Consider the following 16,970-nt stretch of genomic DNA (forward strand, 5'->3'; position numbering starts at 1 on the left):
AACAAAACGTGAAACACAAATGTGGCTGGGGGTCAGTTTTCTGCCCATTGTGTGTAGCCGAACCCTACCTGGGGAGAGTTCATCACCTGGCCTCACCTCCCCGAGACAGGGTACTCGTTTCTGGAGGCTAATGCCGCAATACGTCCCGGCAAGATGAGGTATGAGATTGTGTTCCGTGCACTGAGAACGAGAACGAGATTGTCAGAGCATTTATATTCATGAGAGTGAAATAAAGCTTAGCCTGGCCGGGCTTTCTGGGTGCCTTAAACGAACACAGGCAGCGTTAACTCTTCACAGCACCTGTTTACTTAAATCTGCTTAATGACTGAAATGTGGAAAATTGAAGTGGGAGGCTTTTTTGTAGCTTGGATGTTTAGTGGAATACCTGCCTGTGGCTGTGAAAAATGAGGTGGTGGTGGACCTCCCGCAGCAGCCACGGGCCTCAGTGGTGTTCTGCAGGAAGGTGAGGATGGAGGATGTGGGGTGTAGGGGTCACTGCCTATGGTCTAAATGATGAGAAACTCATAGAAACTGCTTATTGAACATTTTTTGCAGTCTTTTTTATCCAGCGTTGCCCTTGTCCTGCTAGCTTCCTAATGGAGGGAGGCTTGTTTTCAGTTTCAGAAGGGATGGAGCCACGACCCAGAGCTGATGGCTGGGTCCCAGCACACAGATTCACAGCGCCTGGGAGGCCGTGCATCATTTACAAACGTAGTGAGTTTCTTGTTCCTCTCAGTTTCCTAATTCAGTTCAGGAGGTGGTTGATCAAAAGGGAGAGCAGAACTCAAGAGGGAGCTCAGGATTCTCCATCTCAGGGTTCTCTCTCTCCGGAGGTGCGTGATGCCTCGAGGGAGGAGAGGGGCTCACCCTGCCCTTCCCCTGTGCTGCCTGTCCCGCTGGTAACATTGCTTAAATACAGTCACTTCTGCTTACAATGGGATTTAGCATCGTGGGACCTGACTGCAGTGGGGGTGGTGGCAAGGAGAAAAGAAAATGTGAGGAGATAATGCCGAGAAAAAGGAGGAGGCTCTCCAGCTCGCTGAGTGCAGGCCTGGGAGGGAAATCTTAGTGCAGGAAGATGGGATGGATTCTAAGGAATTGGCACAGGACTGGTGTCAGAGAAAAATAAATTGTTTTTATGCTTACCTTCGTCCCTCCTGCAATGTAAGACTTGCCTGCCACATTTTGTTGGCTGGGAAGAGACTGATATTTTCTCTGTCTCTTCATCCAGAGCATTTGTTCTCCTCTCCTGTAGCAATTGCAGCTTGGTGTATTACCTACAGCTCAGAGGATAATCAGGTGGCTTCTTCATTTAACTGTACTGCTGCTACAAACAGCTGCACAAATCACCTGGCAGGGGATGCTGTGCAATGACATGGTCTGTGCCGCAGCCCAAGAGGGAGTTGTCAATTGCTTTGCAATTTCCTCCATCTTACCGGTCCATGGACTCCAAACCCAAGTCTCAGCGTGTTCAGGGATGTCGTGGCATTCCAAGTCCTGTATGAGTCCTTAGCTAAAACAGAGTTGCTAATGTTTAAGGAGTTATCATTTTGCATAAAGCCTTGCCTGGGCTTGAATTTGCAAGTGGGATTCTGGGGGAGTTTGCAATGCGATGTGGACAGGGGCTGTAAAGGGTTGGTGCTGAGCATCGGGCTCATCTGCTCGTTTCCATTAGCGCTGAAATTATAGGCTGTTCTGGTAAGTGCATGGAAAACTGCTATTAAAGCTACTGCTCAAAAATGGGTCAGAATAACAGTTATTACTCGAGTAAAACACCCACTGACTTCCAGGGAGTTTAACCTGAAGAAATACTGCTGGATTAAGTCCAGAGAGAGTTACTTGCTTCTAAGGATAGAATTTGGCCCTACAACCCTTCAGCAGTCTGAAGGGAACTGCATTTAAAACTGTGTTAAACTACAGATCAGAAACAGCTCCCATTAATTGGGTTTTAGCATAGGTTGGCCGCTTCGTGTGAACCCATCTGAGCATCATACATATTTTTAAAAAAAGATACCGATACATTTTTCACCTAAGTGATCCAGGAACACAGTACATTTATAAATTATAGTTGTGTTTATATTTTATATTGCATATAAATACAAACACACATAAAAGCATTATAAAAGCACTCCCTTAGCCCATATTTCTGCACTTCCCATGCCTGCTCAGCAAGGAGAATATCGTGACCTGTGGAAGAGCAAGAGACAACACCTGCACAGTATCATCAAGTGCTCTGGTGTACTCTGATGGTTTTCATGTGGATTGCCTAATATTTATGTATCAGTGTTTTTAGTTGTTTACTCATGCAATCGTATCTGCAGAGCAATATTCAGAAAATGGTAGGAGAGACGGTACAGGGCTTCCTCTGGGTCTCAAATGGGTGCTGCAGGGTCTGGTGCAAGGACTTGAGTTCAGCAAAAATGCAGCTTAGAGGGGGAATTGGTTTTAACTGGAGTTATCATCACTGCTGCATACTTCTGGTCAGTAGTTTTGAATACTTGATAGCATTTGCTTGAACGGTTGCTAGTTCTGTAGTGAAAATGCATTGCAGTTGAGCTTAAGTTATCTACAGATGAATGCAGAATGAGTGTAGGATGTTTTCTGTATCAGGGAAAAAAATGCAATGCTTTCAAGAAATACCACTCCTTTACTTGTGCCACTCACACGTGCTAGAAGGAGAACCTCCAGTAATTTTTGTGATGCGTGGCATAGAGGTATGCTGGCGAGGAATAATATAAATAAATAAAAGATACATTATAGATAAGAACTTGTGGCTGCGGTCACCGTGTGCTGCCGCTGTGCCCCGCAGTGGGTGGCACAGAGCAGCCGCCTCCTGTGCAGCTGGGGAATCAGCAGAGATCCATCTCATCCTTGCCAGCAGTCCTGTGTTGTCGGATCTGACGATAGGGATGTGATACATTTCAGGTATAAATGTTAATTTAGCTGGTTCAATGCAATCATAAATAGGAAAGGATGTAGAGAACTATCGCATGAGTCATCTGTGTGATGCGATCGGGTGGTGGTGGCATGGGAAAGGATCGGTGTGGTAGTTACCAGGTACAAACATCTGTTTGTTTGGGAGAGGTAGGAAGAGACCCTAGCTGGAGAAATATGCAGTTAGAAATTAGAAAGCTACTAGTCAGAGCTCAGGAGGTGAATATCAAAAGGAGATGTGCAGGCCTTGTGTGTCTGTGCTCAGTAGCAGGCCAAGGTAGAGGGGGTGCTGAAATCTGGCAGATTTATCCACCAGGGTACATGCACTTCGTTCTGCTTTTGATGCAGGGGACTTCCTTTAAATCTATGTTTTGTAAATGGAGTTGCCATGTTTTTAACTGAGGAATTTCTGTCTAACTGTGGCTGTCCAGAACAGAGGTGCTCACCGGCCTCGGACTAGCTAGAGGTAGAATTCAGGTGAATATTGCTTTAATATCTCCATTATTTACCTATTTAAATTAAATATTATTTTGTTATAACATTTCCTCTTTTATTTTTTTTTAATAAACAGAGTTTTTACTGTAAAGTTGATGGTGAATTTTATAAATTCAGAACAGTGTACTTGAATTAGATTATCTTTGCATCTTCATTCATAAAAATCAGAAAAATGCAAAATGGCCAACATCTTTGCTCTGATTTGGCTGTCTAAGTAGTCATAAACTATTATTTTCAGTTAGGCATGTTCTATCTCTATACTCTATCAATATCATGCATGACAATGGCAGCAATAAAAGTTCATAGTCTTTTCAAATGATTTTGCCAAAATGTTTGCAGCATCCCTGGTTTTAAGCAGTCTTTTTTTTTTTTTTTCCATTGTAATGATATGTATGGACTATTTTATAGTATATTACCAGGCCATCTAAACTATATTTCTAGTAATCCCTTAATAGCAACTAATAATTGCTTCTTATTATTGTTATTACAGGGTACCACTGGTCAGGGACTTTCAGCCATTGTAAAAGAAAAGCATTTCATTATCTGTCTCATAGCAAGAGCAAAATATACTTAAATAGTTAAAAACATAGACAAGTGTTTATTTTTTTTATGTTCTGCTTGCTATTTTAGTCTAGGTTAGGATAGCAGTGATTGTTAGTTATCAAATTACTTTTTAGGTGACATACTTAATATGGGTTGAAAAGCCTAGTTATGTGTGAGGAGTTTCAAAATTACCAAAAATTAACACTCATGCTTGCATTAACTCTTTATATAGTTGCCTGTTGTCAGCAAAAGTTCTTCAGTTTTAATGCAGCTCTGCTCTTCTGTGCCCCAAGACCTTAAGTTTTCTTGAGTGGAGAAAAAAAAAAAAAAAAAAGAATATTTTTGAAGTATTATGCTTGATATTTTTACCAATAGTAATAATGGTGAAAATGGATAAGCATAAGGACAAAAAAAGTTGTCTGTGTACTACCAAGTCAGGCTGCAGAAAAAAATGGTGTGAAGCGGGTGAGTATTGTTTGTTTCTTTGCATTTGCAAAAATCCTTGGAAAAAAAGTATAGGAAAGTATATTAAAAAAAGATCATAATAGCAATAATAATGTAAAAAATAACTATAATAAATAGTATTCCCAGTATTCAGTATTAAGGAAAAGGAAAGAAAATGACCAATCTTTAGTCTCTCTTAGTCAAAGGGATTAAAAATAAGGTGAAATCAGACTGTGCATCTTCTGAATATCTCTTGCTCTGAGAATTATGAAAGGAGAGGCTGAGGGAGACGGCAGTGATGGACCCTTCCTGCCCGGTGCTGCCTGCGGCACCCAGGCTGTCTGCTCCCGTCACCCATCCCTCACTGATGTGATAACTGCTCTGGAAGTGTCTGACTGGGTTGCAGTGAGCCACTGCACTGCCGTGCACTAATTGCCACCTTCAATTACTCTGCTAAGAAGTTATGATACAGCCAGTGTTAAAGTAAACTCGATTTTCACTCTGTTATCCTCACGGATGTAATGTGTTTATTTGAAGAATTAAGGTCTGGCAGGCTGCCGCGAGTGACCTCTGAAGCCACCAGGCACTCGCGGCAGGCCCGGTGCCAGTCCCTCCTTTCAGCGGCTTGTATCCAACCTGTAAATGCTGCTTTCAGGTCAGCGTGGCTCGATGATGCATTGTTGGGCCACGTACACCACTTGGCAGGACTGACACTAAGGGACAGTGATGAGGATTTTGTAGCGGCGACATCCCAGAAGTTCACCACAGAGCCTCTGAAACAAAACCAGAGTGTGACGGGTCTCGGCCACCCAGTCCTTTGGTCTGCCGGTGCCCCTGACAGAGGTGTTGTTTGCATCTCCTGCTTCCACCAGAAATTTGGGAAGTGCACATCTTGATGTAAAGCCTGACAAGTTCCTGAAATGAGAAATAGTGTTGAGCATCACACATAGGTTTTGGCTGAAGGGTGGTCGAGAGCCGGCAGCCTGAGGAGAAGATCCTTGCAGGCCGCATGTGCGGTGTGCACTGTATGGGGGAAGGAATCATAGAATCATAGAATCATAGAATATCCTGAGTTGGAAGGGACCCTTAAGGATCATCAAGTCCAACTCTTGACACCGCACAGGTCTACCCAAGTTCAGACCAAGGAGACGACGTCTGGCTTTCTGAGGGACTGAGTTCGGTCTCTGCTCTGCCACTCGAGTTACGCAGTCATCCCGAACTCACGGATGTGTCAGGTGTTCCCAGGCAGAGCGCGTGTGTTAATTTTTATGTGCGGATTTTACAGCATTTTCTAATGATACTTAGCAGCATAAAAATGTTGGCACGCGTTGGAAATTGGTGAAAGTTCAGCCATCTAATTTGGGCAGGTTGTGCTTACAGGCACTAACACTTGCAGACAGTTTAATAACAGTATTTGGCAGTGTCTCTTAGAGCTGCTTAAACTAATTAATGCATTTGCTCCCTACAGGACGAAATTGAGCTTTCAGATACTTTTATAAAATGATGTGCATGATCGCTAAATATTTCATTATTTTGAACTATAACTTCTAGTGTTTTATGTCGCTGCAGATACAGTATATATTCTCTCATGAAAAATGCACAGTGGCTCTGGAAGGAGATCTCTGTCCAATCTCTGTCCCTGCCTGTCGATGTGTAATTGTTTTATTATGCTGTATTTTAGCCTGTTAAAAGGCACTCGATAGCTTGGCCGCGGCTCGGTGCGGTGACGACGCGTGGTGCTCCCGGGGGCTCTGGTGCTGCTCTGTCTTGCCGTGAGGCTCGCATGGCTGCTCCTTCCTCCTCGGCATTTTGGGTTGCTGTGGGTCCCTGCACCACTGCTGGCACGGCCAGGGGACCAAAGGGACCAAGGGGACCAAGGGGACCAGGGCTTGGGCTGTGGCAGCGCGCTCTCTGCGCATCGTGTGTCTAGGAGAGGGCACCAGGCAGTGACTGCCCAAAACCCAAGTGCTCAGGTTAGAGCTGATCTTGCTGGCTTGAAGAGGGGTTACACAAACAAGAAGTCGCGGCTTGGTTTGAAAGAAACCTTTCTGAAGAAATCACAGTAAACAAAATCTGTTTGCCTAAGGAAACCCTCCTAGCAATCAGCTAGTAACACAACTGCTTGTGCTAATGAACCCAAAGCTGTTAATGTGGTTTCTTCAGTTAAATTGATTCATGAATTTTGAAGAGAACATTATCTAATGAATTTTCTTTGAATAGAAAGCAATTAAAAGGACAAATCAGTCTGATTAACCCCAAAGTCACCCTACTGCCACAAATGGTGTACAGTTTGAAATTATATCATAAAAAACTAGAGCAGATTTGCTATCTCTTTGCCCTCTACTAATCCATGTAAATTAATGAACAACAAAGTTAATTTCTTTGATGACCCTTTTCTCGTATCACCTGGATTATGCTGATGTTTAATTTGCTTAATGTTATAATAAAGACTAAACAGATTTTTTCAATGAAGTGATTATCATTCCCTTCAGTTAAGAAGTGATTTTTATTATTTAACACATACATAATGGTGTATGGGTTTCCTTTAAGAACAAAATCACATTTTGCTATGTAACATAATCGATGTCTTTTTTGACAGCTACAGAAAGAAAATGTTTTTAATCAGTTTGTTTCTTTGCCAAAGCAGCAGACTGAAACTCTCAACAGGGCAAGAGGGCCTTTTTAAAAATATATATATATATATATATTATTTTTTTTGCCAACTCACTCATCTCAGTAAGTTATTCACTAGTTATTCACTAGATCTTCAAAGGTTTTTTGAGTCACTTGGAAGAGCAATAGGTGTCCAGCCCTGCTAAAATCTGAGAGTGGCTATTGGTTTTCCTTTTGTCAGATAATCCTGGGCTGGGAAAGTAAAACCCTGAAATACAGAAGGAAGCTGGTTCTAATGCATTTGCTTATTCATTATTTCAGCAATTGGAACACTTAGAAGCAATTTGCTGGTGAATTAAAATTAAAATAATGGAAGATACATTATTTTTTTTCAGAGCCCTGTGTCATTAAGGATGTGCTGTACATTCAAGGTCACAGCTAGTCCTTACATTCTGTAATGTCTGGAATGCTGAGCAGTAGCTTGGGGGTCTCAACTATAAAATGCAGTCAGCCAGGATAATACCGAGTCCGCTGGCTCTAGGGCTTCTTCTGCAGTGTGTCCCAGCTGAAGTTGGAAATTAGCTGGAGATGCGAGGGCTTTGTAAAATAGGTAGAGCCGGTTATTTCTTCCCTTTTTAATTTGACTCTATGCTAATTTATACTCTGCCAATTTAATGGAAAAACCACATTGTATGAGTTAACAGGATAATTGTACTTGAAGCAAATTAAAAATATAGGAAAATCAAAGCCTTAAATCCTTTTTTATAGTGATCGGTTACTTGAAGTGCTCTTTCTAATAATCATGTATTTAAATATAGTAATATAGGATACAATAACAGGATGGTGTATTAGGGCTGTTTAAATTTAAATTAGAAAGTTGCTATTGAGACTGCTTTGCATTGGGTGTTTTGAGTATTTCATCTCGTGTTTTTCAGCCATGCATATGAACAGTACTCCTTGTTTTTGCAGATTCGTTCACCAAGCAGGTTTTGTGGACCCTGCTGAGAGATGTGAAATTTGGAGAGGCCATCTCTTACCAGAAATTAGCGGACCTAGCAGGCAACAGCAGAGCTGCAAGAGCAGTGGGAGGAGCAATGAGGAGCAATCCTGTAAGTTCATGTCAACTTTCAAATAAAGTTGATGGAAGATGGTGGATTTAGAGAGCTTTCTGGGCTAAATGTCATTAGATTAAATTTATCTGCTATGAAAACTGGTCTACCATGAGTAATAAGGTCAGTAAGTGTTTTTAATCAGCAATAATGCACAACCCAGTTTAATGTGATTTATGCCCTACCGTTTATGGTGTTAGATTTGGAAAAGAAACATCACACTTCTTTTAATTCATCAGCCTCTACACATTTTGTTGTTTTCAAACTTTCTTACAGATTAGGCGAGGGAAATCTTTTATCCCTCAGTACTGACATCATTTGACAGGGTGTGAGTAGCTTTGGATGTGTCGCCAGAGAGGATGGAGTGCTGTTATGGATGTACTTCTGAAAGTGTGGATTTTAGTTCTTGTAGGTACACATTTGAATCAAATCCCTAATTTTTAACATTTTTTTTTCCCATGCACTGCAAAATAGGTGTAAGTGTCATTTCTCCTTTAGATCAAGGTGAGCTGAATTTAAAGCAACTGGAAGGAGGAGTCCTCAAGGTTAGCCCCGTGGATTTTGGAAAAAATCAGTTTCAGTACTTGGTCACTTTGTCCATCTTCCCAATCATTATCTTTCCCTTTTAGTAGTCGAGGGCTAGATTTTCAGATGTTATTTATGCACCTGAAACATGCTGGTTACTCTAAGTGAAGTTAGTGAGAATCAGTGCCACTATGAGGGTCACATCTACTAGTTGGGCTGTGTTTGCCTGGATCCTGTCAGGGGAAGCTCTCCTGAATGAGAGTGTTTCTGGACAGGAGTCAGTATATCATCCGCAGTGCAAGAGGCAGGAGGAGGGAGTTTGGTTCCCTAAAACCCCGGCGTTTGGGCTATAAAGGCAGATGCAAGGTGCTGCGTGTGGCTGGTGCTGCCACATCCAGCTGGCTTGTCGCTGTGCAAAGGAGAGCAAAAGCCAGTGAAGAAAATGCCCCTATGTCTGGTTTTACACATTCCCTTGCTACTCGCCTTAAAAAAAATAAAAACTTCTGTTTCTATTAATATCATTGCAGCTTTTTTTGCCCATTCTTCAACATATTTTTCCTCATTACCACTTGCCCTTAGCAACGTGTCTTTCCATACCCAAATACCTCTCTTTTTCTCCTGTGTTGCACCTGCCATAATCTTTGACCTTCTGTGTTGTTTTTGCGTGCAGTTCTCCCAGTTTTTTCTGTAATAAGGCACATGTAAGACCACAGCGTGTAGTTGCAAGGTGGATTCAGAAACCTGTTTTCACAAGAGCTGGTGGCTGTCCACAAAACAATAATAAGGGTTGGGGTTTTTCACAGTGCCATCACGAATTATCTTTATATTCCACTTCATTCATAAAATCGATCTGCATATCATGCATAGTCAGCCTGCATACTCTGACTCATAGGTCTGAAGGACCATGTAAAGATTTATATGGAAAATACGAGAAATGTAGTGAAAAGGTGCTCCCACTGAAGTACAAAAGGACTGTATTTGTGTTTGCATGTGGAATATGCGTGAAATTACAGATTAACTACAGGAGATGTCTAGCAATAAAAATGTGTTTTGGAATAGGCAGAGCTGTCATTACAGTACTGATTTTTTTATCATCAGCTTTTTATTATGAAATATTGGAGTAGTATTATATTAATAGAGCTCTTTTTTCCCCTAAAGCTATACATTACTATCTATAATACTATTAAAAATTCTGCTGTGGACAGAAACCACTGCAGCCATAGCATGGAGTGGGAAATAACAAAAATAAGATAGGACCTATTTAAAAAAAAATGCAGTAGCTTTGCTGTATATTTTCAGAACTATTTTCATCCTTCCTCACAGGGGAAAAAGCAGGAATTTTCACACCACAACCTGCTGTTACCGCTGCTTTGGATGCTGCTGCTCCACTGCAGCCTGAGGGCAAAGCAGGGTACATTTCTAGGCGATAGCAATTACATATCCTTTTGCACAACACTATATTGTTATTCTTTGAGAACTGTTTCCTGTAGGTTTGCATTGTATTGCCTTATCTTAATGTACACCATATTATATTGGAAAGCATTCCATCATATTAAAATAGTTTGTATTGTCAAGTACAATACAGGGTATTGACGGAACAGAGCTTTATGCTGCTTCTATGAACTGTCTCATATGAAAATCAGATATACACTTAAAATATCACAGTGTACTTCTTTATTGAGCTTGGAAGCTTAAACCCATTAGACATTATGCTAGTTTAAATGGCAGTGTGCTACATGTATCGAATTTTAGAATACCCATGAACATTGTACATGTTATAAACACACTTGAAGTCTGTTTATCAGATGAGATATTGGGCTTTAAATCTAACTAAACAGATCATTAAACTGAACACGTCATGAGAATTGCAGCATCATTAAAATATCAGCAAATAATTTAAAGAACTGCAGTGTTAACAACTGCTACACCTGTAATAAGATCTTCAAGGTATAAATACTGGGTTTGAGTAGCATTTGCCTCAAAATTGTTGCAGAAATGTGATGTTCTGTTAAGCAGAAGATCAGTAATTTCTTTTCACAGGAGAGAAGCTGAAACTTTGGTGAGTATTTTTATTAATGATTGCTGCAGAAGCTATGCAAAATCATAAGTTGTTTGCACCTTGAGATTCTTCCTTGATTAAAGGACTAAATTATAAGCACGATGACTAAATTATAAATGTGATTTAATGAGGATAGTGCTATCAGTAAAAATGAGGGCTTGGAATAAAGCAGAGGTGTATGTCGAACCTGACATTGCACTGCTCCTCAAATATATTGACAAAATTGTGTATCTTACATTTTTCCAGAAAATACCAGAACATTTCTCCCTTCTACAAATCATGGGTTGGTGTTTAATTTTGGTAGTGTGCATTCTACAGGTTTCCCTTTGTAGTGGGGTTGCTTCACATAATTCATACAATGACCTTCAACTTTATGAGAAGGTGGAATAGGTGCCAGCAGCAGCTGAAAGATGCGACATCTTTGCCTCAATTTATGCCAAGGACATGGCGGGGATGGCTCACCTTTTGCAAGAAAAACTTCAAATAGTTTACTGCGGTTCAGATTGATTGCAAGGTCTGTGGTCCTCAAAGGGAACCCATAAAGTTCAATTAAAAATCTCATTAGACTAGTATAGGAGGATCAAAAAGAAATCACAGAGACTCATGGGAAATGGCGAATGTTGGGCTGATTAGTCCAAGGCCATCCTAAATGACTGTTCTGTGGCTTAAATAAGACGTCTTCAGCGGTCTGTTAACAGCAGTAATAGCTGCATACGTTTTTTTATATTCTGTCTGATTGCCGATGGCGTTATTGTTTAGGCTGAAAGCGATCTGCGTGCCCAGGCGCTAAGTTCGATCTATCGAAAGTCGCGGGGATTATTCGGCCAAAATGTTTTAAACATTCGGGAGTGAAAAGAGTAATTGTGCATTTATGAGAAGACTGTGAAGTATGGATTTGAAATGTTGCGAACACATAAAACTACTTGTGCATTAATTCCTTAGGTGGCTGGCAATAAAGTTGAACCCATGCTGGTTCGCATTACAGTATTTGTTTCTGTAAGGGAATAGGGGGAGAAAAAGCAATAGGACACGAGCAAACTGAAAGATTATTTTTTGCTAAGTGTGATTCTTGTTGTATGTTATAACTTGATATTTCAGCTGTTTCCATTATGGCCTGGCTGATCTATTTTTGACAGTTTGGCAGTTTTCTGTAAGTCTCCAGTCCATCAGGCAGTATAATAGGACGCTCGGTTTTCCATTGCGTCAAATTGAAAACTCTTAACAAGCGGAGCACCGCGGCGGAGCGCCGCTCTGCTTCATCCTCAGACGGAATTTGCTAAATGCAGTTCAAAGGCAATCGATACCTTGTGCAGGGAGTTTTTTTCCCCACCTTTTTCTAAACAAACGCATTATTGAGGAGTTAGTTTATTCACAGATTGCCATGAGCGTTAATGACCGCCCGAGTCTTGTTCTGCCAGTCACCCAGATGGCTGTTGATAAAGATTTAGCATCATGTTCTGAGTGTCAGGGCTGTCAGTAGTGCTGAACCATTTGACCAGAAGAAAAAACGCACAGGGAGCTATTGATTACAGCTTCTCAGTGTCACTTGTTCACCAGGATTTAGGTATTGATGAGGCTGCGAGTGAAAACAAGCTCTTTCCCTTGTGGGCCTCTACCCAGAAGAACAAAAGCAAAGTTGGAGAAAATATTCAGCTGGTGCCCGAATCAGAGGGATTCCGCTATTGATTGAAGGGCCCCTTCATGTTATTTTTGTTGGAGACAAATCTATGGGTTTGGAAGTTTTATAGCATTTGAGATAGGGTCTGTGTAAGTGATGGATTCATGTATTAGATGAATTAGATTTCACAGCATGAAGATTTCAGTGGAGCTATAATATTATGAGCTGCTTGGTTATTGATAAAAATTACATTAAATGTGGCTGAGGCATTAAAGCTCCAGACTAGGGTAGTACTCCCTCTAAAATGTCCTTAGGGCCCTAATAAATTTTAGCAGGTTTAATTATTTTAGTAGTCTGAAAGTTGTCACCACAATTAAGCCAAACCGAAGCAATGTTCAATATTTTTAAATTACGGAGCTGATAGAGCCTTTGTAATGCATTTTCTTTTTTATCCAACACTACGGAGAATGACGCATGGGCTTGGGCACATTTGGACAAACTTGGTATGAAATCCTTTATTTCGGGCGTGGAAGACGCTGTATTTATTTCATACCCTTCATCGCAGTGGCTGCATTTTCCAGCCACAGCCTTTCAACTAGCAGTAAAGCGGTGCTACTGCAGCTCTGCTAGCTCAACACCCTGCCCTAAAAGAGGTGGCTCAGGAGTTCCTCTGCGTGTTCTGTCCCGTGGCAGTGGCAAATCAGTGCTCCTTTGCAACGGGAGAGTATCCTGGCAGAGATCTGAGATTCTCTGTTTCTCCTGGAGATCCAAACCACCTGGGCCAAATTCCCCCTTCCACGTGTGGCATGATGCTGAGCAGCTGAGCCACACGTCCCTGAGGTTGGGATCCATCCTGCACCAACACGGGAAACCTGAGACCCTTGGCACGTGCCAGCTTTCTGGCTGATGGTGACCCTGCTCCACCTGAAAATAGATTTATTTTTTTTTCAGCTTGGGCACAATTTCCATATTCTCACACAACCTAGCAGGAGAAGGTGCAGATGGAAAGGTGTCAACTTATTTCCGTGACAAAATTCCTCTGCAAACGGACCCCTGACCTAAGGTCTTTGCAGCCTCCAAGCAGTTGCAAGGAACTGGCTCACAAAGAGGGTTTGGCCCCTTGTCTGTAGCAAGATTTACATCTTGACTGCCAAAATACTCTGATTCATTTTTTCTATTGTTAAAGAATTGCAAATTAACCTTGGATATTTTTTACAGTGTATTACGGCTCGTTACTGCCTTGTCACTCAAGAAAATCTGCCAGCAGTAACTGGTGCGAGTGGCTTGTAAAGCCCGAGAAATCCCCAAACAAAAAAACACTTGCAAAACCAACAACTTTAAAGAAGTCATAAACCAAGCATGTGATGGCGATCTAGAGGAAAGATTTTATTGGTACTCGCTGGAGTTGTCATGGATGCATAATTCACTTGTGGCATTGCCAACTCCAAATAAAGCAGCTATTTATAAGCATTTTTTATTAAACCTTGATTAACAATAAGCACCTATGTGTATTCCCTTGTAATGTGATAGCCTTTGGGCTGAGATTGAGATTTTAAATTTCAGCCATTGAAATTACTTAACCAAAACAAAAGAGCCCCCAAAAAAACAGTTTATGAAGGTCTGGCCCGTAGCTGTCCAGCTGCTTCGGGGTCTGGGTCTTCAACTCAAATATGAGCACAGCTGGAACTTCGCTGAAATAAATACGAAGTGTGGTAAAAACAAGTCAGTGTAAAGGATGTAATTTGCCTATGCATACGTGTATATAAATAAAAGTATGTATTTTTACTTAAAATATCCATTCTGTGGGAAAAAAAAAAAAAAAAAACACTTTCTAGTAAGTTATTCTCACAGTTCTATCATTGCAATTGAATTATTCTGGAGGTACCAAAACAAAAACTGCATGATTAAAGATGATGTATTGCATTTTTTATGATGTGTACTTCAACTATCATAATCACCTGCAATAAAAAAAAAAAAAGTGTTTATGTACTAGTCTACATTATCAGTCTATTATGTAACTTCTCGCATTGATTTTTCAGAATCCCTGACATTTGGCTATAAATGATACAAAGTAGAAGGCATGAGAAAAAGTTCTTAAATTGGTTAGGTGTGAATTAAATCTCTCCTGTTGTAGGTTTTAAAAATTCACAACCCATTTTGGATTGACTTGCTGCTAAATAATAAATAATGCCATGTTCTTATATGGAATTTTTCAGCGGTGCACGTCGAGGTGCTATAGAGAGAAGAGGAATTTGCTGAGGGAGCCGAGGCTCAGGAAGCTCGTTCGTGGAAGTGCTGTTCTCACGTTTTCAGTGATCCCTGTTCCAGAAATATGACCTCTCCTAATGATTGTTAATAATGGTCCTGAACCTCCGTGCTATCCTTGTGTGTGTTTTGAGGTGTCATTGGTCATAGGTGTCGCATTGTTGTAAGCACGAGCTTGCTGCAAAAGCGTGCATGGCTGCATGTGCTGCATGCATCCTGAATGATCCTCCTTGCTTATCCCCCATGAAACATCCCATCTGAACTAAGTGCTGCCTGCACACAAGCATCATCTTGCAGGAGTAGAGGCGCATGAGGGAGGGTGCCTCACATCCCTGGGCACATCACTGCCCTCAGGGGATGGGGGCTCGGTGCTGTGGCTCTGCAGTATCCCCAGGGGCGATTCTGCTCCAAGTGCGTGCAGGGTCACGCAGTGCCCCTGCTGGGTGGGAAACAACTGCCAGCGCGCTTGAGAACATGGGCAACGTGACAATAATTCATCAAATTAACTCCAAGTCATTAGATAGGCGTGGGCCGGCGTCCTGTGGGCGCCCAGGCTGGGGTTTTTGCTGGGGCTCATTTCTCCCGACGCTGTTTCTTCCCTCCGAGCCAGGTAGGTGGTCGGAGCACGGCATCACCACGGGGCAGTCGGTGCCACGCACCTGCTCCTGTGGCACAGCAGCGCAGACAGAAGCGAGGCCCTGGTGCTGTCCAGCAGGCTGCCAGGGTGGGCTTTAACGTGGATGTTTAAATCCCTGCCGCCACTAGCACGGTGGAAGGCGAACGCTGCTGCGGTAGTGGATTTATTGGGTGCAGCCCTTTCCCTCGCTGGTCTTCTCCAGCCACCGCTTTGTGTCACCCTCCGCTTCCTTTCTTATTTTTGTGTGTGTTGCAGATCCCGATTATAATACCGTGCCACAGGGTGATTCGCAGCAGCGGGCAGACCGGCAACTACGGAGGAGGGAACCTCATGAAAGAGTGGCTTTTGTCGCACGAGAAGCTCCAGAAAGAGAAGTTAGCATATTGATGCGGCTCAGCCACAGCTGCTCGACTGCCAAGGCACACAGCCGCGGATACTTGGCTTATAACAAGCTCTCAGAGCACCCAGCAGAATTCAGAAAAATGGTAAATATTTGAGTGACATATAAATATAATGCAACATCCGAAGTGAAATGTGTGGTGGCACCACTATATTAAAAAAGCAGGATGCGTCCTGGGGGATGCAGCTCATATGCCCTTTCTTGTTTTTACATTTTACAGCAGAATGACTACAGCGGTCCAGGCCTGTTGTGCGTGTATTTTGTTCCCATCCCCAGTCCTGTTTTGTTCTATTTTTAATGTCCATTAAAGCACGGGTAGGGGAGAGGGAGGGGCATGGCAAATGCGAGGTGCAAGCGGCCCTCTAAGGAAGCATCTGGCTCGCCGAGGGGCCAGCCCGCGCCTCCCTGCTCCTGCCCCGCCTGGTGCGCTTGTCCCCCTGCCAGCCCTGGTGCCAGGACTCCCCTCCTCTCTTTGATGTTTGCGCTGCTGAAATGCTGTTTTACGTAAACACTGCTTAATGGAGCACATTGAGATGCAGTCAAAAGGAAGCGGCTATTGAATCGCTTGTTCGCGGCTTTTCTTTTCGGATCGTGAGAGATGCTCAAGGCAGGAATAAAAATTTTGCTTTTGTGAATGTCGCAAAAAGCAGGTGGAGCTGTAGGTGCTGGCAAGTTGTATGGGAATATTTTAAATAAGCAGTTAGCTGAGCGCAACCTGGACAAAATATTAAAAAGCTCATCGTAGCTGCATCTTCATCAGCAGTGCCTTTCCTTAAGTGTTTGAATTTCTCCTTAGATTTTTGTAGTTCTCCATTACATGAAGCTTTATTTCCTGTAGCCTCTCTGAAGAAAGGATTCAAGAGATGTTAAGGCTAAATTTTGAGGTGGTTTAAAAAGGGTTCTCTGAAAGCGCGAGCCACCAGAAGCTGAAATTTTCAGTATGGGAATCATAAATTCCAACATGGAAATACTGATTTTTTTATGTCTTTTATCATATTTTCATAGGCGTCTCTTTAGAAATGCCATTGCTAACCAAGAAATTATTGTGTTACAATGCTTTAGTTAATGTAGTATTATTGATATCTCAGAATTACTTCAATAAAAAAACTGCTTTGCATGTACAAGTGTCTTTGTATATGTTTATAAATAAAACACAGTATATGATATATGGAGAAAATAAACTATACCCAACTGTACAATATAAAGCTGTATTTTTATCAAGGGTTTCTGGTGGCAATATAAACCACGAAAGCAAAGCTCAAGTGGTTTGTACGTGTCACCAGAACCCTGAGATAAAAATATAGCCTTATAATATGTACAGTTTGGGT

The 16,970-nt window shown here is 41.9% G+C and overlaps 1 protein-coding gene across 12 annotated transcripts in view; it reads left to right on the forward strand.

Annotated features, from left to right (window-relative positions):
* The window catches only part of MGMT (O-6-methylguanine-DNA methyltransferase), a 163,583-nt gene extending 146,817 nt beyond the window's left edge, over window positions 1–16,766 (forward strand). For 4 of the 12 annotated variants that reach the window (XM_072039921.1, XM_072039922.1, XM_072039920.1 and 1 more), the window contains 5 exons: window positions 625–714; window positions 7,999–8,138; window positions 14,557–14,626; window positions 15,498–15,727; window positions 15,863–16,766. In XM_072039921.1, the coding sequence (XP_071896022.1) occupies window positions 625–714; window positions 7,999–8,138; window positions 14,557–14,626; window positions 15,498–15,727; window positions 15,863–15,940 (608 nt within the window). In that variant the 3' untranslated portion in view covers window positions 15,941–16,766. Of the gene's footprint in view, window positions 1–624; window positions 715–7,998; window positions 8,139–14,556; window positions 14,726–15,497 lie in introns of all 12 variants that reach the window. The other 8 variants (XR_011810187.1, XM_072039926.1, XM_072039925.1 and 5 more) reach the window with 8 other exon arrangements.
* The last annotated feature ends 204 nt before the right edge of the window (window positions 16,767–16,970 follow it).

Source organism: Anas platyrhynchos, chromosome 6 (genome assembly GCF_047663525.1).
Source record: "Anas platyrhynchos isolate ZD024472 breed Pekin duck chromosome 6, IASCAAS_PekinDuck_T2T, whole genome shotgun sequence".
Taxonomy (NCBI): Eukaryota; Metazoa; Chordata; class Aves; order Anseriformes; family Anatidae; genus Anas; species Anas platyrhynchos.